Source organism: Vipera ursinii, assembly GCF_947247035.1.
Source record: "Vipera ursinii genome assembly, chromosome: 4".
In the NCBI taxonomy this organism is placed as follows: Eukaryota; Metazoa; Chordata; class Lepidosauria; order Squamata; family Viperidae; genus Vipera; species Vipera ursinii.
The window spans coordinates 28,896,784-28,924,473 of record NC_139514.1 but is presented as its reverse complement, the minus strand read 5'-3'; the positions used below and the strand labels follow the sequence as shown (position 1 = coordinate 28,924,473).

The 27,690-nt window shown below is 36.9% G+C and overlaps 1 protein-coding gene across 1 annotated transcript in view; it reads left to right on the top strand.

Annotated features, from left to right (window-relative positions):
- Nucleotides 1-9,387, top strand: part of GAP43 (growth associated protein 43) — a gene marked incomplete at its 5' end in the record, with an annotated part of 72,375 nt that extends 62,988 nt beyond the window's left edge. Inside the window, one exon of the mRNA XM_083361957.1 lies at nucleotides 9,227-9,387. Coding sequence (XP_083218083.1) covers nucleotides 9,227-9,315 — 89 coding nt within the window. The 3' untranslated portion in view covers nucleotides 9,316-9,387. The remainder of the gene's footprint in view (nucleotides 1-9,226) is intronic.
- Between the last annotated feature and the right edge of the window lie 18,303 nt (nucleotides 9,388-27,690).

Sequence of the window (27,690 nt, the reverse complement as noted above, 5' to 3'; positions counted from 1 at the left end):
AAAGGCCTTTTATTAACTTTGGACCATGACTGAAGAAGGCCCATTCATTGAAAAGCTGGACAGGAAATTTTTCCCCCAACCTAACTTTGGAAAGCATTCACAATTGTATAGTAATCTTGTCATTCTATATCTTGCTTTGCTCATATTGGCAAATTGAAGTTTTATTCAAGTGTGTGGAAAGAGAACAGTGCTATATCTGATTAAAAAGAATCTCAGTGCCTCCAAGTTATCTTAAGTCCTTACAGTTTACAAATACAATCAAGAATTTAAAATAATCACTCCAAATGGCTAGAAAATTCTGTATGAAGCAACCACATGTGGTAGAAATAGGTTGTCAAGGTCTTGTTCAAGCTGCATTATTTTACCATCTGCCAGATTTCATTCCACAGCTGGAAACATATCTAGACCTATATAGTCATGCTGTGAAAAATAGTTCACAGCTGTGGTTTTGATAAAATCAGAACCAGACATGGTAGGAATATCCTGCAGGTGCTTCTGTTAGAACAACACATCATTAGGAGTCCATAACCCATCATATCTCTATGCATCTATTTTGAATCAGAAGCCATCTTGGCATAATTTTAATCTTTGTGATTTTCCTGTCTCCCCCCAAAGTGCATTATTCAGATCATTTTTGCAAACACTGAAGAGTAGTTTGAATCAAACATGTTCTGATTAGTATCTGCATGCTTGAAGAATAAAAGTTGCTGTTGAGTCTTCTTTCTCCTGCAGAAGGCATCTGATTAAAATGTGTTGGGACTTCCAGAAAACAATCTTCCTACTATTTTCAAATCTTCTGACTCCCCCTCCTTTTTAAATTAATTTTGATTTTTGATTAATAGCCCCCAGAGTTTTCTTTTGAATATTTTTAAAAGTGAAACTTTGAACATGAAGGAAATATTTTGAGATATAGGTAATCCTTGACTTAACAATACACAACTGGGACCAGAATTTCCATTGCTAAAAAAGGCAGTTGTTAACTGAGTCATGACTGATTTTATGACCTTTTTGCTACAGTGATAAAGCAAATCAATTCAATCATTAAGTGAATCATGCAGTCATTAAGGGATTCCGAATTTCCCCGTTGGCCTTGCTTGCCGCAAACTGTCTGGGACAGTTGCGAATGGCAGTCACATGACCCTGTGGCACTGCAACTCTTGTAAATAAATACATGCTGGTTGCCAAGTGCCTGAGTATTCTTCATGTGACCGTGGGGACGCTACAACTGTTGTAACTGTGATGACCATTTGTAAGTCACGTGTCATTTTAACTCTAAACAGTTGTTAAAGAAATTGCTGTAAGTTGGGGACTTCCTATATCTAGCATGCATATATATATATATATGTATATATATATATATATATATATATATATATATATATATATATATATATATATATATATATATATATATATATATATATTAATATATCTAGCATATGTGGCATTTCAAAGCTCTGTCTGATTATAACTGTAAATAATTTGGATCATTTACAAAAATAATGTAATTTTGAATAATGGGCAAAAAGTAATATTTTTCCCAGATTGAGATTGTGACATTTTTAAATTATTCTTTCTGGTTACCTGTTTCAATGAATATTTAAATGTGTATTAAATATGTCTATGTTCTGGGGAGTTATTATTAGCACATGTACTTGGAGTGCATGTTTAATTGCATTTTATTCAGTGCTGTTAGATAAATATGTTATATCCATCATCCACTATTAGATTTACTGATCAATGACTCCTGTATTGGGCAAGCTCTACCACTAAGCTAGCTCAGCAGCAAATGCTATATGGGAGGATATGATTGACACTGATAGTCCTGCACTTTCAAATCACCACCATCACTGCCTCCCCCCCAAAATAATAATAATAATAATAATAATAATAATAATAATAATAATAATAATAATAATAAAATAATAAAATAATAATAATAATAATAATAATAATAATAATAATAATAATAATAATAATAATAATAATAATAATAATAATAAAAAATGCTCACAATGCTCAATGTGATCTTCAATTTGCTTCACTTCTGGTGACTTTGGAATCTAGATCACACTATTATTGTTGGGTAATAAATACTCACTTTCCAGTTCTAGAAAAAAGTACAAGAATTGTCAGTATTGATTCCTGGAGATACCCCCCACCCCGCCCCCAGTCACAAAGTAACACAAATGATTGTATGTGCTTTGCCACCTTTCATCAGATGCATTTAACATGGCTCCTTCCCCCACAATAAGCTCCAACACTTAAATAATAGCATTCCAGAAAGTTTGTAAGGAGCCTTTTTTTACATGTTATTGTGGCTAGGTTGTGGAGCATGGAAATAAAGGATAAGCTCCATAAACAGGAAGCTAAGCCTCTTTGGATTTGGGAAGAAGAAATTGCTGTTTTAGCCTGGAAGTAGAAGTTTGAGTGAAGAAACTGGATTTCCTAACAAGTTAATTAAAGCTACAGTGACCAAAACAAAAATGCCAGCTGTGAAACAATGTCAGTAAAACTAAAGCAGATTCAAAAATAAACCAAGTGAACTCAAAAAGCAGACAGTGCATTGAGATTAGTCAGCCTGGAAGCAATGTGCCAAAGATGCTTTTTCACGAGGCAACTGGACTTTCTTGTTTTTCTTTGAAGATGTTTCACTTCTCATCCAAGAAGCTTTTTCAGCTCTAACTGGATGGTGGGGAATTTCATTTTTTATACTTCTTGCAGACAGCTGGTCATTTGCATTCTTTTAGAGAGTTGTTTAGGCCATTACCCACCATCCAGTCAGAGCTGAAGAAGCTTGGATGAGAAGCGAAATGACTTCAAAGAAAGACTCCAGTTGCCATGTGAAAAAGCATCTTTGGGACAACTATGACCTGAATGACTGAGAATCTCCATAGACATTTCCCAAAGTGATGTAAAACACTAATGCGGAAGTGACATAAATAACTATTACTTTCAGGTATGTTGAAAATACTGTCTCATAGCCAGCGCTGAAGTATAAGTAATTAGTGTTGTTTATTATGCATGAAATAGGAGGTGTGTTCCTTTTACTCTTCATCTCAGTTAGAGAATGTTGTGAGCTGTCTTGTTCAAGAAGGAAAGCTGAAGGACCATCCCACAAAGTCAGTCTCTTTTGTGTTTGTGTTGCCACAGAAAGTCCATTTTGTATTCCTTCAATAATCTTCTTTCTCCATGGTGCTTAGTGAATTGATTGAAATTTCTGATCAATAGCAGTGGTTAAGAAGTGGTTAGGCTGAGAAGAAGGATGGGTTAGTTTCCTTCATGGAGATGGTCACTTCTACAGAATACAATTAAAGTGGAATTTGGTATAATCTGAGAGGAATGGACAAAGTCATGCAAAATAATTTTCAGTGGCTATTTCTTAACTTCTCAACTAGATGCAACATGTTATAAATATTGATTCCTTTTGTAAATAATGAAAGTAATATACCATTGTCCTTGTAAACCATGTATCTGGTTGGCTACTGTGACAAAATGATAGGCTACTTAGGTTACTGGCTTAATCCAGCAAATATTCTTACAGTGCTTTTATATCCTGACTCTTTAATTTATATGAATAATAAATTGTGTTTTGGTGTCTTACCTGAAATACTGCTTTTCTTATGCTGCTCTGCATCTCACTCCATCCCATTGCGTTTGCATGCTTTCACCTACCTACTGTGTGAACTAAAATAAGAGTCTTGATGAAATTTGCTTTCAAGATGACAGCACCACAGTCATTGAGAGTGGGGTGTTATTTTTCCCCAGAACTGTTCAGCAAATGGAGAGGGAACGACTGGCATTCATCAGGGAGAGACTTTCCTCTGAATAGTACTAAATGCACCTGACAGTCTGCCATTTCCACCTCCCTTGAGTGTTTCTTTCAGTACAATTAAGGTGTCTGCTGATGGAAGAAGCTTGATGGTACTGGTGAATGAGCATTCAGAGATGAGAGGGGGCAGGAAGTATTCAGAAATGAGCAGTGAAGCATTTCCCCAATATTTTGCTTAGCTGTCAGGCTTCTCTCTGTACTGCAAGTGGCTTTGGAAGTAAATGGGAGAAACTACTGTTCCCACATTCCCAGAAACTGAATGTTGTTATAGCAGGGGTGAGGTGCTGTATTAATAAGTAATCTGTCTCCCTCTCTCTCTCTCTCTCTCTCTGTGTGTGTGTGTGTGTGTGTGTGTGTGTGTGCGCGCGCACGTGCGTGCGTGTGTGTTCTGCCCTCCACCCCTTTGAATGATGTCTCTGGAGAGGCATTACTTCTGCTCATCAGCCAAAGTTGGAGGATTTCCATGGCAACAAGGCAGCTGGTGTCTAGACATAGGCAAAATGCCTGGCAATGTAGCTCTCATTGTGCTTTCCCGACCCTTTACATACAAAGCACATGTCCTGCATTACCTCCTCTTTCCTTTCTATTTACTACACATGTATACGTATGGAGATTCCAATCCACAGGTTCCAAAAGAGGGAAGTGGAAGGGAAAAAATCCCAAATAAACCACCCAACTATTTACATCAAGGAAACAGGGAGATGGTTGCTTGGATGGGTTTTGGAAAGTGTGTAAATGGATTGGAAAATGACAGGCATCTATTGGGATAGTGCAAAAAAGGTCCATCCTCTCTCATTTGTATTCTAGGAAATGTGATAATACGTGTATACAACCTATAATTGAATGCCAACTGCTTTCTTTAAAAGATATGTAATAATCATATAATAAGAAAAACTTTTCTTAATGTAAATTTCCTGACTGATGGTTTTTGTTTTAACTTCAAACTTCAAAGAAAAATGTTAATACACTGATGGCTGAAAATTTGCCTTTTGTATAATTATGAACAAACAAATTGATTTGACTGGGTTTTGTTTTGTTTTTCAAATCTTTTTGAAAAGTTTTCTTTTGCAAATATCTAGCAATCATGAAAGATGGGATGGTGTTCATCACAAATGGAAAGTCACCATTATGTATGTATTATATTACAGATCTCTTATAAGCTGTGATCGTAAAAGAATAACATGGCAGCTTTTTATAAGTGGGAACTTTTTCCAGTAGGTGGGAGAGGGGAGAGGGAATATTTTTTCTCCTTAATTTAGAAGGTAAGACAAGTTGGCAGTTTCTATCAGTGGGAAAACATCCCCAGCATCTTCTATAATGCTAAGTTGCAAAGACAAACAATAGCCTTCCTCTAAATAAAATGGTACAAGTCATACATAAATAAAATTAGTTTTCCAATGATGTCTGTACAGGGTTTTTGTATGAACACAAAAATTATTTTCCAACAATTTTGTCAGTACTACAAATCCACTACAGTTTCAAGTTTGCAGTGTCATCTTTTAAATTTGGTTTACTTCCATCATGGCTTGTTGAAATATTCTCACACTTCAACAAATAAGTTTATACTCTTTGTTCAAGATAATCTGTATCAGCATTAGTCTAGTATTATTCTCATGTATTCACACCAGACTGTCTTTTCTTATCAATCTATGATAATTCTTACAGTGCCATGACCTCATGCAAATATGTGAGAATAATTTGTCGTATAGCTTTTAGAGCCGGGATGGGGAACGATGGCACTTTTGTCATTTGTGCACTTCAACTCTCAGAATTCCTGAGCCAGCAAGAGTTGAAGTCCACACGTTGACTTGTTGAAGTCCACAAGTCATAAAGGGGCCATCATTTCCCACCTCTGTTTTAGAGTTTTAAAACCTTTTAAATTATGTAGGATACATACATAAAGATAGTGAGTAAATAGAGTGTTCTTCCAGAATTTGTACATGAAAAAAATGGTAAAATAATACATTGATACAAAAGATATAAGATTTAGATTTTGATAAAAAAAGGCATGAAAAATATAATAAATTCAGAATAGCTGAATAAATGACCTCACCCTCATATTTTTCTATCTACCCTCCCAACTTCGGAATTTTTGCAAAAGAGACAATATTTAAGATGATATTGCACTTTAAAAATGAGATGGTCATTTCCAGGTCATTTTTGAAATGCTCTGCCTACCTATGGAATGTGCAACCTAGGGAGCTTCATTTGGCCAGGAATTAACTGTTATAATTACTGCCAATCAAGTTGATTTAGTACTTCAGTTTGATGTAAAAAGAATCTGATTTTTGAAATTTCTTTCATAGTATAAGATATTTATGAAGGGTGTGTGTGTGTTTGTGTGTGTGAGAGTGTGTGTTGCATTGTAGTACCAAGAACAAAATGCTTCCTTAATTATAAGCTGACTAAAGATGAAGAAAGGTAGATAAGTGTCCTATCTTTTACTGAATAATCATCATTCCAGCAGTATATAACCTTCCTGACTTTCTATAATTCATCTGTATCTCATGGAAGGAGATTATGGGGAAACTCCTCCCATTACAGCATTTTTCCCCCCAACTGGAACATGCAATAAGCCGAGAGGTCTTCCAACTGATGAAAAGGTGAATAACAGAAAATAACTTAACATAGTATATTCTGCCTCTTTCTAATTAAATTAAAAATAAGCAGAAAAACATTGCTAAGACAATTCTCAAGCAGTTCAAAATAACTTCTTTCTTAGGGAAAGAAACCATGAGAATGTGCAAAGCGGTTTTGCTATGGAACTGCTTAAACCACATTTTAAAGAAATAATTTTTAATACATTTTATTGAAGTTTGATACATTATTAAATTATTGGTCTACTTAGAAGTGGTTTTGTATTGACATTAATGTTAGTCTATAGTAGTCTTACAAGACATGTGCTGTATCCTGTCTGCAGGAGAAATATACATTTAAATGAATAAATAATAGGTCTGCTTTCTTTTTCCTGTTACAGGAGTAACAGGCCTGTCTGTCTAAGGCAGACATGTCAAACACAAGGCCCGGGGGCCAGATCCGGCCCGCGAAGTGGTTTCATGTGGCCCGCGAAGCCATCCTGGAAACAGTGAGGGAATGGCCCCCACTGCCTTGGCCCTGGCCCAGAGACCCTCCTTCTGCCAGAGACCCTCAGATCTGTCCCACTCCTGCCCAGGCCCCCATAGGCACCCTTGATGCGAACGATGTAGAGCTGGCCATGCCCACCCAGTAGGCCATACGCACTCTAGCCACGCCCACCCAGTAGGCCACGCCGACCCTGACCATACCCACCCAGCCCCCTAAGGGCAACCGCGATGCTGATGCGGCCCTCAATGAAATTGAGTTTGACACCCCTGGTCTAAGGCAAAACTCTTGTTTAACTGCTCATAGCAAAAAGCAACACATCTTTAGAAGATGCTTGCATGGTAAAATGCTGAGCAACAGATTTTCTTAGAAACTACCGTAAGTGCAGATACAGAAAGTGAGTTTAAGACAATGGTCTGCTGTCTTGATAATTTGAACAAAGGTCGGGGAGAGATATGCCAATGAAGATGTTGATGTTAAAGAAATTATTATTGTTGTTTCCAAATAAATGATGTCAGCTGTAAATGTGAAAACAATTTACAAACAAAGCTTCCTATTATACAGAGTCCATAGAGCTACAAATGATTTTTATTTATTTATTTGTTTATGTACTGTCATTATGTTTAATCATTCTAAAGCCACCACAAATGTAAAGCCAAGGCCAAAAGCCATCAGCCTTCAAAAAAAGAGAAAGGAAATATAACAAAGACAGTGTGTCGTTGTCTACTCCAATTTAATTAATCCAAGGAAGACAAAAGAACTGGGCAGATCCCAGGAGACTGTCTTTTACCCGGAAATCCATTCAACCTAATTTCAGCAGTGTAAGGCAGTAGAAGCACTTGGAGCAGAGCCTATAACCCATTAACATATAATGCGGTTGAAGTCAATTGAGAAAACTGCCCTTTCTGGAAACAAAATTGCCTATCTTGGTTTTCAAACAACCACATTTATATTCATAGCTGTGATTCATTTATTGATAAATGCTTATCCACAATAACCTTGCCTTTGAAAAGAACCGCATAGTGTGGAAGAAAAAGACATTCTAAAGAAATTGTTTTAGTTTATATCTACTCAAGGTCTGCTCTATACAGCGAACCACATATGATGAAGAGAGAGTATCAACGTTTAGAACTCACCTTTAGATTTTATATACTTGAAAGCATGGCATATTTACTTATGCTGTGCTTAATACAGTTCTGATAGTGCTCTAAATATAGATGTCTCGATATTTATAAACAAGCAGAAATGTTCACTAAAATAAATGTAGATTGTTAAGATATTTAGAGGGGAAACTAGCAAAACAATAGAAACAAAATTCCTTGTAATTTATTTACAGACAGAACTTGGTCTAAAATCCTATATTAAGCAGATGTTTTGGGGATGTCTATAGTGGGACATAATTTCAAATAGTTTTTATAGGCTAGTATCATGTGCTATTATTTTCAAAGAGAAATTTAGGGAGGCTAAATTTAGGAAAAATGTAAAAATTCAAAAACCGAGTGTATGCTCCAAAAGCATTTCATATAGAATTTAAGATAATTTAGATGAGCTGGAACAAATGCAAAGTTCAAAGATTTCTTCCCAACTCAAATTCATTCAACTGATAAGATTATTCTAACTCAGAAAACATTTTCCAGGTTATTTCCCCCCCTTATTTTCCCTATATTTTTTTTCCAGAAAATTGAATGCTAATTGATGAATTTATTTGAAAAGACTAGCCTCTCATTTCCTTACATTTTAATAGCCTCAAGGTAATTAATTTAGTATAAAAATTATCCTGGTTTCATGGTCTTTTGCAATTTCTCTGGAGGTGATAATTTACAGACATGTGGCTCTTTGAAAAAAAGAGCCGGACAGGAGTCAATCAAGCAAGGTAAATGGAACTTAAATGCCAACGGTGAAAATTTGAGAGCTTAGGTAACTTTTCAGATTTCACATATTGGGGTCCAACAGCTTCCGTTAGTTTCAGGGTTGCATCCTTTTATAGGTGACATCAGGACTGCATTCTGAATGTTAAGTACTGCAAAGATTGTTTGAGTCACATTAAGCTTCCTGAGTGAAAGAAGTGATACAATCATGACAGAGGTTTCATACTCCCACTTTGTCGTTCAAACCCTTTCACCCAACGTTCAAAAATAGATCCACAATTTGTCTTCCCTCAGTTTAGTGATCAAAAAAGAGATGATGTCAAGACTGTACAGCCCTGGGACATAGTTTATTTTGCACTCTGCAAAAATTTTTCAATTTGTTTTTTATAACAAAACTAGCAAATTCAATTCATACACTTCCTAACAATTTTATTTATTTATACAGATGCAGTAGAAGCAACCAAACCTTCTGAAAGTGCCCTGCAGGAAGAAGTGAAAGAAGAGGAGAGCAAGGCGGACCAAGAAAATGCCTGAACATTAAGAAATGACTTCCTCTTGCCCTTCCCCCCTCCTTTTTCCTGTATCTTCCCTCCCTTCCTGGTTTCAATCTTCTCCCACTTTCACCTGTAAATCTGTCTGTCCTCCTTGCCCCTTTCTGCCCCTTCCACCTCTATTCTCTCTGTGTGGCAAACATTTAAAGAAAAAAAAAGCAGGAAAAAATCCCAGTCAAACAGTGTGGCTTAAACATTTTGTTTCTTGGTGTTGTTATGGCGAGTTTTTTGGTAATGATGATTCAATCATTTTGGGAAAATTCTTGCACTGTATCAGAATTGTTTGATCTGCGCGTGTGTGTGTGTTTGTCTGCCCACCACGAGTGCGCTCTTTCTCTCTCTCTTGCCTCCCCTTTTCTCTGTTCCAAGTGTGTGTGCAATGTTATGTTCCTCTGAGGAGTCCAAACCTATTGAGTGAGTTAAGAGAGGGGAAAAAAAAAAGAACAAACATTTTTTTCCTCCCTATTTCAATGTGATGATGGAATGAACTACAGGAGACACAACAAACAAAGCAAAAAAAGAGAAAAGGGAAAAACAGAACGAGAATACAAGCCCAGTTTGTTTAATAAAATAAAGCAAATGTGCCAATTAGCGTAACTTGTGACTCCCTGCTCCTTTTTCAAATTGACAAATGATAATAAAGAAGAATAATTATAATGATGTCACTGTGATGCATTTCTGTACCATCTCTTCTCCCTCTCATGCATTCTAGTATGTTTGATGAATACAGTCCTTTACAGAAGTTTTTTAAGACAACACCTGGAGCCAATTATCCTATAACATACATATAAACAGTGGTGTAGGGTAGTGTTTGTAAAAGTGTGAACATAGGAAAGGCTACAACAGCTCTTGATCAGATATATACAGATTTTTGTTTCTAGTAGGATAAGTATTGTACATATTGTCAGGAAGAATATATTTGTGTTTTGAGATACAAAACTGTTTATGTAAAATGTGTCATGACAGGAGGAAGCTATTACTTAATTGAAAAGAAGTTTGTGCCAACATTACCAGTCTCTCTTTTCTACTGTTTATTTGGATTAATTTGATTTCTTCATCAAATCTTATTTGAAGAGATGGGTAGCATATTTCAGTATATGTTACCATAAAATAGAGTCTTCTTTCTTTCTATGATAGCTAAGAAGATTGGCAAACTACTTCTATACTGATGCCAAGAAAACAACATAGACATGTCCATAAAGTTATGAAGTTAAATTGGACTTGAAAGAGACTTTACATTTTTTAGCTATGTATATTTAAGATCACACTGCACTTTGATGATGATTTATGTATAGCCTAAATTTTGCTTCTTATTTTCAGATAAGGATTGGGAGAAAGACTCTTAAAGAGTACAAGTTTATAGGGCATAGCAGGATATCCCCACAGAAGAATACTTGTGGTAATCATATGCATTCCTGAACTATTTTTCTTTCTGCTTGTTAGCTCAATTATATTTCATATATTTTACAATGAACTTATTTTGAATTGATAGCCCTGATATTGAGATTATTCCTTAGTGTGTCTCCCGTCTACTGTGAACTTCTGCATTATAGATTGTTAGGGGCTCAGGTATAATGTATGGATAAATTACTCGTTGACTAGAAGGCCAAACTGTGGTAGTCCTCTAGATCCTATTATATTCCAAATCCCATCTTATTCACTCACTATGACCAATGGTCAAGGTTGATGGGAATTGTAGTTTAGTATCAGGAGGAACCACAGATCGCTTACTTACTCCTGTTCTGAAGTGAGGATAAGGAAACCAAGAGCCAGTAAGTGATTATATTTCTACAGTTATATAAGCTAGCACTGATGATGTTATCTAGTTTGGGTCTGCAAGAAAACAAGCAAGCACAGTGAACACCAAGGACCCCTCTTTCCACAGGTATCTCCTAATTTCATTTCACTTAATTATGGTGGTTGAGCATTTATATATGTACAACTATTGGTGCTGCTTATGTTGAAATCTTTCTTGCAATTGCAATTCAAGGCTGGCAGTCCAAGCCCTTCCTCTGGGAATTAACAACGTCTGTTCACCTATTAACTGATTGTATGTATACTTCTATCTCTTCAAATCCAATTTCAAGAAAAAAACAATTAGAACTAATTCAAGTAGCTTATGAAATCTAATGAACACACAAGCCATAATATTCAAATATTCATTCATGCTGGTTTATTTTTATTATGCTACGTGGCTTTTACAAAATATCCAAATGATATTTTAATTTAATGCTGATTGGCTTAAAGATGGTCTATAAATAGGGTCACTGATTCGTATAAGGGCATTTTGTAAGTATCAAATATAGAAGACTTCCATCTATGATTCCAGTTTCCTACAATCAAAAATTGGGTTGATGCTTTTATGCAATTTTAGTTTCAATAAACATGTATGCATGACTATATGTTAAAAAGACAAATAAGTTATAATTACTTGATATATTTGGAAGTGAAGGAGGAGAAATGGAAGAAGTAAAACAGTTAAGTTCCATGGAAAGTTTTTAAAAGCTGGAAAAAAACATTAGCAAAAATTCTGCAGGGCAAAATGCAGGCACCAGGAGTTAAACTCAAATCTACTGTAACTTTACATATGCAACTTAAACCTCAAATTTCTGAAGGTATACATTGCCCTCCACTGGAAGGATGTTGTGTTACAAGAATGAGAAAAGGAAAACTTTCATTAGGAACCAAAACATGAGTTGCTTTGGAAAATGCAACAATTGATTAACCATTGGCCCCTACAATTTAGAATCTTAATCTAGCTGTTAAAACATTTCCAGTGAATTAAGAAATTTAACATAATGATAGAATATCTTCTTTTAAAGCTTTACTATGTTCACTGTAAATGTAGTGTCATCAACACTAATCAAAATCAAGCTTCTGGGAAATGTTCAAAGAGAGAAAAAAATGATTTGGTAGTAAATTGTAAATTCTCAAAAATATACCCTTATTTGCAAGTAGCAACTATCCAGCTGAGGACTATCACTTCTGAGACAATGAAAAATCTTTTACAAAATCTAACATTTTTGTCAGAATTCATTATTGAACATGCAGCAGGACCAGCTTTTCTTATCTGATGAAACCTAACAGCCTCAGGCATGTTTTTCTATCTGCTGTCTGCCTTTCTTTTTATTAGCTGGAGAGCAAAAAGTTTAATTGTATTGCTGGGAAACCATTTTTAAGGTTTCTTCTGTAAAAGAGCTCTTTAAATGAGCATAAATCCTCCAGGTAGTGCCCTTTTATGGCTTGATTAATGTGACCAGATTGTCTGCCAGCCTTTTAATAGGTCTCATTCTCAATAATGCTGGAAACAATTGTCTCCGTGATCCAAAGTAATTGCATTATACAAACACCACATTTGATACGATAGGAGATAAACCGGTGAGCTCTATAACTGAAACATCAAAGAGAAGGTGGTATCTGGAGAAAAAAATGGACTTTGGAAGGAAACACACTTTAAGGCCATGTTTGTAGCACTGTTGACAGCATTTTTTAAATGGGACACTGTTCTAGTTGGGATTAAACCCATTAGTCTTCTTATTCTGGCTGTCTTGTTATGACTGCTGAAAACTTTCTACATATATTCACGTCATTTGAATTTGGAAATATATGAAATCTAAAATGCAGGCTCCAAAATACCCATATCATAGAAAGTAGTTAGTGCAAATTATAGATGTTAAGTAAAATAATTTTATTTTTAATTACTTTAAAATTATAAAAAATATAAATATTTTCTTCTCTTCCAAATACAGATAAGGGACAAGATAACGGACTCTGTTAAGTTAAAAATAGAATTATGCAATCATAGAAGATATTGTAAGGGTGGAAAAGGATCTTAGTGTCCAAAGTTCTCCCCCAGTTTGGTAATCTACTATTACACCACCCTGGCAATAGAACCATCATTTTTTTAAAGTATCCCCAGCTAAGGAGAGCCTCTCCCACTTCCCAAGGTATTTTGTTCTATTGTTGAATATTTTCTAGTGTCCCATAGGATCTACCTGCTTATAATTCAAATCTTTTATTTTTTGCCCTATCTTATAGAACTTCTCTTAATATTTTTGGCCTGTCTTTTGTATGACAGTCTTTCAGACAGTCTCAAAAAGAAGTATTATGTTTTCCCATGATCAAATCCTGATCAAGATGTTTGCCAGGACCTTGTTCATGCACAGGACCTTGTTCGTGCACTATACATTCAGCAGATGAAATTAGTGTGGATATGAGGCACAGATGAATGTTGTTTCCTAAAAGTAGTAATAAACCCTGTAGTAAGTTATCTGGTACAGTCTCAGTTATGTTAAGATGTACTGTAGGATGTTTGTATTCTGACCTAATTTTGAACGTAAGTAAAATTCAGAGTGTTGCTGTTTTCTATACAAATAGAAAGCAAATATATCTGTCATTGTGCAGTTGAACTCCTTTTAAGTTTTATTACATAAACCAGCAAGACTGGGGAAAGGGGACAAATCTGGAGACATTGAATACAGTGCACAGAGTTCTATTCATTTATATAAAAATTAAGATAAAATACAAGGAACTTACAGAATTGCAATAAAACTTTCTTCAAATTTGAAAACATTTTAATGAGCATTTTGAAAGTAATCTAGCAGACGAGACATTGGAATATAACAAAATCTTATTCTAGATGTTAGACTTGGACAAGGTAACTTACTCTTGTAAGCATCACAGAGTTGAAAACCTTTCTGAAGAAATATATTTGCACATTTTTGTTTCACATCTTTCACTTGCAAACATTTTACAGTCTTTGGGTCTATAGTTAAACCATCTATTGAAAATAGTATAGAGTTTACAAAGCATGGGGAGGTCACAATGGGAATACTGTAGCAGATAACATATGCCTTAAAAATAGAGACCTTATATTACAGTATCTAATATAATGAATATTGATCAGTGACATACACTCATTTATGATGGATCAGTTTTTGATTTTAGTCTGGAAGCCCCTAGGTATAGATAACCCTGGCCTAACACATAAATGAGAACCAATTTGGTGTAAGAGTTAAGGTATCAGGCTAGAATCTGGGAAATCCACCTTAGGGACAAAACCAGGTGGGTGACCTTAGGCCAGTGACTCTTTCTCAGTCCTTGGAAGGAGGTAATGACAAATCACCTCCCCCCCCCTGCTTTAAAAAAAAGCTTGTGAAGAAAATTGCAGTGACAGGTCCATACAATCACCAAAAATTGACACTGACTCAAAGGTATGACAGACAGTTTGGTGTAGTCATTGAAGTACCAGGCTAGAAAACAAGAGATTGTAAGTTGTAGTCCAGACAGCCATTTGAGTGACTTTGGGCCACTCACACTCGTTCAGCACTGGAAAGCAGGCAATGGCACATTTCTTCTGAAATCTTGTCAAGAAAACTGCAGAGCAATCACCAGGAATCAACATTGACTTGAAGGCACTAATTCCCTCCCCAACAAAAAAACCTCAAATAAGTAGGAGTCAGGTGCTAGGTCCAAAACAATTTATAGCTTTGTTTTGTAGGTCAATACCAGCATATTGAATTCATCTCTCAGAAATGAACGTGTACACACACACACACACACACACACACACACACCCAAAATACACGCATACATGCACACACACAATTGAAAAGAGAACTAATGTTTTATATAAGGTGAAATTAAATTAAGTACCAAACACTTAGAAACACTTGTAAATCTATAAAGAACTATAAAGCACACTTTCTTTAGAATGCAAGGATCCCTGGTAGTACAGTGATTAGAATGCAACGTTACAGGCAAACTCCACCCACAGCCTGGAGTTCATTCTGACATGGCTCAAGGTTGACTCAGCCTTCCATTCTTCGAAGGTCGATAAAGATTGTTGGGGGCAATATGTTGACATCATAAACCACCAGAGAGTGCTATAAAGCACTATGGGGTGGTATATCAGAGCTATTGCTATTACTATGCAGCTCTGCTGAATTGATAAAGTAGGATGTTGCAACTCTGTTTTATATATTGAAAAATAATCAAATCACACTTTTTTTACGAATGCCCATAGATACCTGGGGGGAACAACTGCCTTAAAATATACATTGCTTACAATTAAAGTCTTTAAAATTAAGCATTCTGGTGAGTTGGTTAATAAAATTTGTAGGAGGCATAATCAGGCCACATGAAACCCCAACCTTATTTTTTGCAGCTCTGAACTTTGAAGATAATGCTATTAACAGAAAGAACCACTATGTTTTAGATGTACAATTTCCGGTTGATTGTAAAGGGAAAATTTTGAGAAATTATTGTAAGCCATTTTATAAGCTTTTACAACCCCCCTCCTCCCAAAAAACCCTCTACTGGCTTCAAATCTCTTGTTCCTGTCGGCCATTTGCAATAACATCATCCCATCATGGTGCCTACCTGCTGCAGTCCCAGAGTGGGGACACTGCAGTATTTTTAAATACCTGGAAATCAAGACCTATTATTACAGGATGCAATACTTGTTCTAAATAAAGGCAAATTCTGATTAAGAAAAGAAACATTCATAACTCTAACCCTTACTTTTCCTAACTGGAAGAACATTTCAATGGTGGAACCAATTGTAAGAGAACTGGTGAATGTTCCCTGAAAGTATTCATACAATTTCTGAGGCTCTAGAAGTTATCTGCCATTTAGACAATGCAGGGTTAGAAGACCAATGATCTGATTTGTTATGATGCAGCTTCTTATTCAGCTTTTGCAAATATTTCTCATTGCTTTTCATTTTTAACTGATTTAGGTCCATTCAGAATGTTGGATTATTTTGGTAAACCAAAGGCATTTTTATCTGGTTAATCCACATGGATGTTTTGTATGCCTCAATACAGACATTTTAATGTTTTGATTTGGCCCAAATTGATTCATATGGCCAAACAGAAGTTACCAAATGTCTAATTGTATTTCAACATTTTGAACACCCCTGTTTATATTTTATTTATTGCCTGTTTTGTCTGTGACCCTTTAGTGAAGATTGTTCTACATAAATATGCATAAAGAGAGATTGAGTGGTTTATGTAGAATATGATCTTGGGTGTACCTACTTGTGCAAAACTTTCAGAATCAAGGATTCTAAATGTTTTATGTATTGTAAAGTTTAATACTGATATGTCATTTCAGATGCATTTACATCCTGAGAAAGAAAGATTTGTGATCATGAAGGTGCCCAAGGATCATGACCATGAAGATACATGGAGAGAGTATGAGCCTCTCTCCTTTATGTTACTGGTTGCTTTCAAATATATCCTTTTTTTTAAACCACAAATGCCAGAGAGATTATTTTCTCTAATATTAAATCCACATGAAATTAATAAAAAGCCATATTTTTTGAAATGTATATACCTGAGTCATAATATTAATCAGGCTTCCACTTATGCATACCCATTCTAGAAGAGGAACATGTGTGGGTAAATTTGTCTGCATTTCTAGCACATTCATAAAATTCATCTTAATCATCAATATTCATAAAATTCATCTTAATCACCACATACTCCTCCAGTGCAGACAGTGTGTGTCAGGGATGAGTCAGCACATTTTTAGCCTGTTGCTGTGCTGCTCCGCTCATTCAGCATTCAAACTTTTGCTATTTTGGCTATGGAGAAGACTTGTAAAAGCAAAGGAAGCTTTATAATATAGGCATAAACATATGTCAAAGTATGATCATGAGCTACAGCTTCAAGTACCCTCTTGGACCAAATGCCTCAGTGGAGCAATGAGGAATGAGTAAATTGCCGAGTGCTTATAATATCATTGGGATGCCAATGTGTGGTATTGCAGAGGAAAAAATCCTGTTTCTTCAGATGGGTTTAAAGCTGTCTCACAATGCTTTCCCATATGCTTTCCATTTTTTAATTTTATTTTCATTTGTAAATGGGTCTAACTAGTTTTGACTGTTCTTTTGTTTTAACTGGCAATTTATTGTGCACTGCCTAGAATCATGTTTGTGAGATGGATAGCTATATAAATCTCATTAAGTACATAAATAAATACAAATAAAATATGTGTACTGTCACATAGCAGTAAGTACTACACAATGAAAAGACTACAGGTTTGGTCATTGGAATTCAAGTGTAAAATTACTTATTTTCACCAGTATGCTATTTTTCTATTTTTTAATATAACAGTGAAGAATAGAAAGGTTTAAGCTTCCACAAGCCTTAATAGGCTATTTTATCCAGTTCCATGAAAATACGACAAACTAAAACCAAAAGGCAACACTAAGAACAGATTAAATGGGATGAAGAAAATTAAAGAAAGTAATTGACTAGAAAAAGCTAGTCAACTCTTCCATAGATCAAAGCAATGCTTGGTTGCTTTGTTCATGCAACACACAACAGTGAGGTAAGATATAGTATGGGCAGTGATTTTGTCAAAATTCAAGCATTAATTGGGTAGGTTTCCTGCAATGTTACTCCCTCCCAAATAAGAGAATGAAATTAATTATAAACAAACACACACACAACATTCTTGTGTGATGTGCTTTTCTCCTGCAATGTCAACTCCAGAGATTCCTTCCTGTCCACAAATACGATACATTCCTTATTTTTATGCCTAAAGTACAGGTAGTCTTCAACTAATGACCTTAATTGAATCCAAAATTTCTGTTGCTAAGTGAGAAATTTATTAAGTGAGTTTTCTCCCGTTTTACAACTTTTCTTGCCACATTTGTTAAGTGAATCACTGCGGTTGTTAAATAAGTAACACCATTGCTAAGTGAATCTGGCTTTCCCATTTACGTTGATGGTCAGAAGGTCACAAATCATGCCCCTGGGACAGTGCAGCTGTCATAAATATGAACCACTTGTCAAGCATCCAAATGTAAATCACATGACCATGAGGATGCTACAATGGTCATAAGTGTGAAAAACTTTGAATGATCACTAAACAAACTGTTGTAAGTCAAGGACTACCTGTACATACATATACACAGTAATTATTAATGTGAATTGCATGTAAAATAATTTTATAAAGAATCATGTAATATTAATGATATTAATGGTTCCCTTATCTATATTTTCGACCACTCTTTCTCTCACACGCTACTACTACACACATGAACATAAACTCTTACTTTAGCTTCAGAAACAAAGAACAAAATGGAGAAGAAAGAAGAATGAAAGATGCAATGAGGGGAAAAAAGGGAAATAAGAACAAATAGAGATTTTGTGAGGGGAATGATACAATTTAACAGAGAACAAACTAAAAGAAAACAAACTCCTATTTAGTCATGAATAGCTAATATTCAGAATAATCCATATTTCACAACATGCCTGTAATTTATTATTTTGTTTAAAAAGAGGAAGATAACCCTTTTAGCCCCTCTCCTCATTCATGGATAATCATGTTTGGAAATGAAAGAGGTGCTACTACATAATATTGAAATGATAAATCAATATAGGGGTCAAAGTTTGTGAATATGATGGGTAGTTCTGTCAGGATAATTTGTCTGTTTGCCTATAAATTGGACACTGTCTCTATTTTGCTGTCTGTTTTTGATCACAAGTTGTGGTCTGTCACAAAAAAGCATGCTACAGTACATCCAGATCATCTAGATCAGTGTTTCTCAGCCTTGGCAGTTTAAAACATATGGACTTCAATTCCCAGAATTCCCCAGTCAGCCATCTTAAAGTTGCCAAGATTGAGAAACACTGATGTTGATTATGCCTAGCTTACACTTTTCCCATCAAACCTCAAACAAAAGAAGCTCATCTGTCATTACTAAACTACTGAATTATTGAGATCACTGTATGGCTCATTGGATTACCTAATCTATCCTGATTTTTTTTAGTCTTTATATAGGGTATGTGGATTTTCTGAGAAACCTTCACTGGCACGGAGCTCTTTATTAAACAAATTTTTTTGAATGTTTTGCTGCCTAATTCTGTAATATCCTAGAATTCCTCCACTCCTCTGATTTCAATTCTTTTTTCAGAAATCCTTTGCCTCTCTCTGTTGTATATGGAGTTTGCCAGATGTAATTGGAATTGTGACTTATTCCAACCAGCATGTTCAGAACGGGTAATGATGTAGTACCATAGGTAATGATGCAGAAATATACTTTCTAAAGAGTTATAAACCCTCAGTAGCATCCTTCATTGTAACACAGATGTAAAGAGAGCTAACAATATCCTGAGCAGCATCAAGAAGGGCATAGGGTCCAGATCTTGAAAAGTAATAATTCAGGTCTTTTCTACCTTGATCAGTCCTCACTTGGAATTTGTTTTTTAGTCCTGCACACACCAGATGGAAAACAAATTGATAAACTGGAGTGAATCCAGAATAGGACTATCAAGATGATGAAAGAACTGGCAACCAAATCCTATGAAGAATAGTTAAAAGTCCTATATATGTTTAGTTTTCACAAGAGTAGCTTGAGAAGGACATAATCTACATCAAGAGTCTGTAGGGCTGTTACATTATGGAGAATTTGAACTTTTTCTCATTTGCTTCAGAAAGTAGGACTAGAATTAATGGGATGAAACTTCAAGAATTTAGATACAGATTAGATACTAGGAAGAACTTCTTCACAGTAAGAGTTGTCAGGTGATGTACTGGGCTACTGTACGGAATTGCTTCTTTCCTTGCACTGGAGGTTTTCAAACAAAGACTGGATAGTCATGTATTGGGGATGGCATACAGTGTGCAAATGTTGGTCTTGATGATGTATTAGGTCACTTCCAACTCTATGATTCTACATCTAAAAAGATCTCATTGTCTTTTTTTGTTAACATTCCAAAGTTGATAGTAACATTATCTTTGGATTGCAGCGTCTCTATCTGTATTCAGTCAAAGCAAAGGGACTTCAAGATATAAATAGTTTAGCTTTACTCTCCTTATATTTGGCCATTCAATTTCTTCCTTTTTCCTCTAGCAACCAAAGCAATCTATACTACTTCTCACACATCCTCATTTCCCCCCCTCTCCTAAACAGATTAATGGACATTTTCACATATTTTTTCAATGAAACCTAATTTGGGGGGAGGATTATTTTTTTTAATGATTTTACAGTAGAATTTTGCTACCCAGAGTTAGAGATTTGTGTTGTCCTAAAGCTGTACTTGCTTCTGCTTTGATTAATTTTAGGGCCAGTTTACATGGGTAGATTGCAGCTGGTTTTGTGACAGAACAAAACTAAAATCACTATAAGAAATACATAGTTTCCCTGCATTCAGGGGAATTATATGCATGTAGACAGGAAAATGTGGTATCTGCTAATAGCACCAATTTTTGGTAGATGCCAAATTCCAATAATAATAATAATAATAATAATAATAATAATAATAATAATAATAATAATAATAATAATAATAATATGCATTTTTTAAAAATGGGTGTATTCAAACTTCATGTTTTGCCTGTAGTCCCAGTTACCGGCAGTAGTATAATCATCACTGTCTGCATTTATCAATTTATCTTTTTTTAAAAAAAAATGTGTGTAAATGATCCTTCACACTTCCTCCAGGTATATATGTGAGGTGTGAACAACTAGAACTACATGTATGGAGTACAAACAAACTACTTTATTGTTCTATGCCTGTTTCACAGGAATTTCCCCAGACTGGCAGCTTTTGCCTGGGAAAGACTAGATAAAGTTCAAAGACATTTGGAAGGAGGGTTTCAGACCTCGTCCTCTTGTGGTTATGTAACAGGTCTGGACTAATCCCCACTTGAGTTCTCTTCCTGACTGGGACGATTGTTCTTCAACACTATGCAAAAAATAAGAAACATTATAAAATGAAATAATAGCAATATAATATTTATTGTCATAAATCTTCCAGAGTCAAAGTTTCCTTAATGGTGTGATCTTCAGGGCTTTGTGAAATGCAATGAAAATCGGGCCCAAACATATTACAGTCACTCATGTGCTCGTGACCTCTCGGTTAGACTACTGCAACGCTCTCTACATGGGGCTGCCCTTGAGGACCACTCGGAGGCTCCAACTGGTGCAGAATGCAGCCGCGCGAGTTTTGTTGGGGGTCTCCTGATACTCCCATATTACACCTCTGCTCCGTGAGCTGCATTGGCTTCTGGTTGCCTTCCGGGTGAGATTCAAGGTACTGGTTATGACCTACAAAGCCCTACATGGCATGGGTACGGAGTACCTTAGGGAGCACCTGCAGCCAGCATCAACTTCCCTCCGCCCAGTGCGCTCCCACATAGAGAGGGCCTCCTCAGGGTGCCGCCATTCGGAGAATGCCGCCTGGTGACCCCCAGGGGGAGGGCGTTCTCTGTGGGTGCGCCTGACCTGTGGAACCATTTACCAGTTGAGCTCCGGATGGCTCCCGACCTTTGCTCCTTCCGACGCGACCTAAAAACCTATTTGTTTGAACAAGCTGGCCTGGTCTGATGGGTTTTGTTTTAATTATTGTTTTAATGTAATTTATTTTCTGCATTTGGGCACTAGGGTTTAATTTGTTTTTAATTTCTGTATTTTGAGTACTTTGGTATTTATGTCCCTGTTCACCGCCCTGAGTCCTTCGGGGGAAGGGAGGTATACAAATCAAATCAATCAATCAATCAATCAATCAATCAATCAATCAATCAATCAATAAAATGTTGGGACCTTAAGCCAGGACCTTTGTTCATATTTGGATTGGATGACTACAGCCAAATTAATCACCAGCACTGTGACTTTGGTCCAGAAGTCCCAGAAGTGTTGTGTGTGTGTGTGTGTGTGTGTGTGTGTGTATGTGTATTCTTAATAATTTTAAAAATACGAATCCCAGGCATATTTACTTAAAGTATAAAATCTTGAAACACCGGGATGGATAAAAAACAGTTGTTTATTGCTAAAAGATTTTAATAAGCAATAAAAAGTAAGTGTTTAAAGCATATCTGCCTAATCTAAGCTTTTGCTGGTCCTCTGCCAGCATCATCAGAGAAAGCATTGAAGGTTTGAAAAACCGTTGGTAAGCCTGTTTGGTTACGTGCTCTGATCATTGGCCACCTGATGGACCTTGCTCTAGCCAATCATGATTGTTCTGACTGTCTCATATTGCTTCCCTTGCAATCCGGTCTAACTGTCCCTTTTTTTTATTTTTCTCCTCCCTATCTGTTTTGGTTTGAGTACCTTAACTGATCTTGTTTTCTTTTGTTGTTCCTCATCCAATGTCATAGCTGTTGGTATTTGTATTTCCTTGTTCTCTGTGTCCTCCTTCTCTACCCTCCTTGCTTGTGATTGGCCATTCTGTGCTATGCCTGGGTTTCCCTCTTGACTCCCTTCCATGATTTCTGCAAACAGCTCCCCGCCCCGATTCACTTGCATGTATGACTTTCTTTCAGTGCTTATCCATTGATCTTTATCTGATCCCTGGACTAGCCACCCCCAATGTTTTTTGTTTATTCATACGCTACTATCTGATTTAGTTGATCTTGCTGTATTTGGACGTTCTTTGTGTGTTGCTGTGTGTGTGTGTGTGTGTTGCAGCGCTCTCTTTCCTTGGTTCGCCCATATCTGTTCAATTGGGGTTGTCTTCAGATTATTCCTTGTCTTCTCGGCTAGTTGTTGCATGATCGGTATCTTCTTTTTTGTATGAGTCGCGTTATCCTCTGTTTGCTGCATTTCTTTCGATGGGTCACGCGTTCGCTGGTTATTTTCCTGGCCTTGGAATGGTCGCTTTCTTCTGTTCATTGTGCCTGTCCGTCCATCCATTCCTGTTAAGCTCCTGTCTTCTGGGTGCTCTCCATCTGTTTGTGTGTGCGCATGATGTTGTCTTCTCTTCCCTCGCTCTATCCACCTCCGATCTTCTGGAGTTATTGCATGATTGTTTGTCGTCTGTTCCTGTTTTTCGGGCTCGGTGGGTTGTTGTGTTTTTGATATCTCTTCCGGTGTCCTGGTTGTCCAACTTTGATTTCTTTTGGTTTCTCTCCTTTTTATTGTGGGTAGACCTTTCTGTTGCTGTTGATGTGCTTTTAATGCACCCCAAAGAGCAGCTCCCCAATGAAGAAAGATCCTCAGTAGTATATAAAATCAAGTGTAAGAACTGTCACTGCAACTACGTTGGGGAGACGACCAAGTGGCTCAGAACCAGGATTCATGAGCATGAACTGGCCATCAGAGAGCAAGAACAATGCTCATAGGTATGGGCACACATGCCCAGCTGCAATCATACATTTGATCTTGCAGGTGTGGAGACTATTGCCCAGGATACCAAGGGTGGCCGGCTTGTTGGGGGCAATTAAGCTGACTTTGTAATAATGCTGCTTGGGGTGTGTGTGAAAGCCCTAATAAGCAGGCATATACATAGAATGAAGGCTACTGCTAAGTTTGTAAAAGCCGCCCTGAGTCTTCGGAGAAGGGCGGGATATAAATGGAATTAAAATAAAAATAAAAAAATACTCAAAGAGGCTTGGCTGTCAAACGGACACTCGTTCAACCGCCACATAGACCTACTGCCTGCCTATCACTAAGGGGGTGGGAAGAACGATGTTAAAACTCACAGTGAGTGCAATGAGCCCTGTCCATGAAGGATCAGAACTGTGGGCCCACACAACAAAGTACTACAACCTTTAAAAAGGAGGAATCCCCAATGTGTCCTGTGCAAGAACTAAAAATGGGTGCCTGGGTACAGTAAAAAGGGAGGGTGGCCGAAAAACAGGGGCCGTCAGGGAACCAACCCACAGGCAGACAAGGAGAGAGACCATGAGGGAAGAAACAATTCCCGAGCCTAGAAATACACACACCGATGCGGGACAGCTAGAAACAATACGGTCAATGGGGGGGCAGATCGGTAACCCACTCAATGAGCAGGGTGCAAAAACAACTGGCCTCATAAGCAAGCTCCCGGAACTTCAGCATTTTACTCTGACGATGTCGGCAGTTAGCCTACGAAAGCTAAGTGTATTAAACAGTTCTGTTTAATACAGTTTTGTTTGTATTTTATACATACACACAAGTATATTGATTATTTGATTATTTTAAAAAAAGGTCTAAAACAGGAGCTTTAGCGTTATTTTGAGCTAAATCACTCCAATAAAGTTTACTTGCAGGAGGACTAATTCTCAAAAGAACGATTTGTGGGCTTGTTCAGTGAAACACAGTGCAGGTCTTGTGATTTCACATAATTCTTTATTAATGTTGCAAATATATGGAAGTCCATCTTCTTGAAATTTTCCTATTAAATTAGCACTTTGTTTTCTTAGCATAATGTCATATGTGTCCAAATAGGCAGATATCTTAAAAAATAAGATGTAAGAGATAAAAACCCAAGAATTAAGTATAGGGAAAATGGAAGCAAATAGGGAGGGAATTCTCATAATGCTGGGAGACCATTTCTTCTATTATAGTTAAGGAATATGTAAAAGAAAGAAAGTGTAAAAAGAAGCAAAAGATAAAAAATGAAATGACAAAGAAGGACATAGGGAAAGCACATGAATAAGAAGTAGCAAATGTCCTTGCAGTCATTAATGCAGGAGACTTAATTGACTTAAAAACAGATTCCCCCCCCCAATCCTTATATCTATACTTGCATCAAATAATTTCATTCCATTTACAGATAGTCCTTGACTTACAACTGTAATTGAGTCCAGCTGTAAGCTATCACGGTTACACTTGTAAGTCAAAGTATCACATAAAGGACCCATTTTTTGACATTTTCTATAATGGTTGTTAAGCCAACACTGCAGTCATTAAGCGAACACCGTGATCATTAAGCAAATGTTGCAGTCATTAAATAAATCCCTTTTTCCCAGTGGGCAGTAAATGGAAGTAAATTGTCAACATACAGCTCAAAAATCCAAATAAAACTCCAGGTTCACTCCATTTCTAAAAATCATACTGTTTATTGAATACACTACATGGTTTTGTTGAAGCAAAACTAACTCTGATGTTCCAACACCAATTCATAGACTTAAACAATGATTTTCCCAGTCAATGTAATTACATAATTCATATTAACAAGTTCACTTTGTTATGGGAACTGTATGCTTCAAATCCACACCTGTTCTAGTGTCCTTGATAAGGCTTCAGGCTCTCATGGTCTTCAGCTGAATTGAGGAGGTTTTGTTCCACTGTCCCATTGGTACACAGATGAAATCCAGAACTGAGTCCTTAGGATGACCCTATTGATCAAATGAACTCTCTCCAAAAGTTTGTGGTGAACTGCACCCCCCTGTCTGATATGATGCTTTTAGGGACTCCATGCAGCCTATAAATGTGCTGCACAAACATTTTGGCTAAACTCTTAGCTGAGGGAAGATTTGGACAGGCTACAAAATGTGCTTGTTTTGAGAATAAGTCAACTACGGACCATATTACAGTATTTCCAGAACTTTCAGGTAATTCCACAATGAAATCCATGGCTATTTCTTCCTATGGTCTGCTAGGGTTGTAATAAACCTGGGGGTTTTCCAGGCAATTGCTTCATGGAAATGCAAACTGAGCAACTAGCAATATGATCTTTTATTTCTCTTTTCATTTTGGACCACCAAAAATGGCCTGCTGATTTTGCATTATGTGCTCTTTCTAACAATATTATCCTTTGATTATCTGGGATGTACACTTTGATCCCTTTCTGCACCATTTCATGTTTTATCATTACAGCATCTTTATGACTCTGAAACCAAGTATTTTGTTCCAAAACTTCTTTAAACTTTTGTCTCAGTAAATCTAATGCTAACCTGGGGTTTCCTCCTGCATAGAACCCCTTGAGCTGGTGCTTCAAGTTAGCTGGAAGGGATTATGAAATTTATTACTTTTTTCCTGGTATTTTTGAATTGAGGCATGGGCCAAAAAATCCCCCCCGGTATGTAACCGAGATTGAAATTAAATTAAGCCTACCTTACCTGTTTAGCGGACAGTTTTCTTAGGATCTTTAAAGCCTCTAAGTTCTTATAATCTGTCCACACTTCAAAGGGGTTTTTACTCCACATTAGGAGAGCCAAGCAAACATCAAAAGCCTCTTTTTCTCACACAGCCCACCTTCTCTCAGTGTCTGATAACTTTTGAGAGATGTAAGCACATGGCTATAGTTCTCCCTTGTCATTTTTTTGTAGCAATACTGGCCCCAGTGCTACTTGCATCCGCTTGAATTACAATTGGCTTTTTTGGGTCTGGGTCTCTTAATAATGGTTGTGCACCATCCATCTTTTATTGTGTAGGTTGAATGAACCTCCAAGCCAGGTTTTTATCTAAAAACCCTTTAGGTTCTTCCATTTCTTTAGACATCATAGCATACATTTTCAGCTTAGGTAACTTAGCCCCTGGAACTATCTCTGCAGCACAGTCCATTGGTCAGTGAGGTGGGAGTACATCTGATTCCTTTTCACTGACTACTTCAATTAAGTCTCTGTATTCTGCCAGAATGTTGTTCTCTAACTGCCTGTCTGCTTTCAGTGTATTCAGTTCCAACACTTTCAATTTCTTAGCCAATGGCTTAGGGCAAGTATTCGGAGTCTTCTGCAGCTTTTGTGGTTTGATTACTCTTTTCCTCATTCACCACTTGTTGTTATTCCAATCTGCTGAGGGATTCTATTTCTTCAGCCAAGCTAAGCCTAACATATTTTTAGTTATCCCACGGGCTACAATAAAAGGAATGATTTGAAAATGATTTCCAGGCTTTATAGTCACTGACTCAATAAGACAGGTTGCAGGTTCTCCCTCTGCAAGAGACACATCTAGCTGTTCAAACCCCATAGGTTGTCTCAACTTTCTGACTCTTAGTCCCACTTTTTCTACAGTTTGTGAGCTGATCTCACATTTTGTGCACCCCACGTCCAGTAGTGTAGTGGATGTCACCCTGAAGAGGTTGCAAACAGTTGTACCCTGATAGTCATGAGAGAAATAGGAACACTCACCATTGGGTCATCCTCCCCTTGCTGTCACTCTCATAGAAAACAAATCCAGGCTTCCCAGGGTTTGGAGTTCTCTCCTCCACACTGGATGGGAAAGAGACCTCTAGAACCTATTGAATGACTTTTGTTTGTTCTTCAGACTTTGACAATGGCTTCTTTGTCTTAGTTTTCCTTGGAGCTTGATGTGTTGAAATTAGTTGTGGTGCAGGGCAATCTGTGGCTTGGTGCCTCTCTTTTCCACAATGGAAGCATGCTCCCGAGGGGGGCGGGTTCTCTCCTCTGCTCTCTGGAACATTTCCTTTGCTTCCTCAGCCAGATGCACACCTCTTAGCTGCATGATAAAGTCAGTTGTACTGGTGTGATGTTGGTAGTGACCAAATCTAATTCCATATCAGCAGCCAGCTGGTACCAATCCCTGAGAAGATTGGACACTCTTCTGGGTAGGCAGATGTAATACAGTTCCCTGCTTAACCCCTCTCAGAATTGGTAGACCAACATATGTTCAGGCTATCCTTTTACACAAGCCACCAGGCTATGAAATTTTCTAATTTATTCTGCAACCAATCACTTC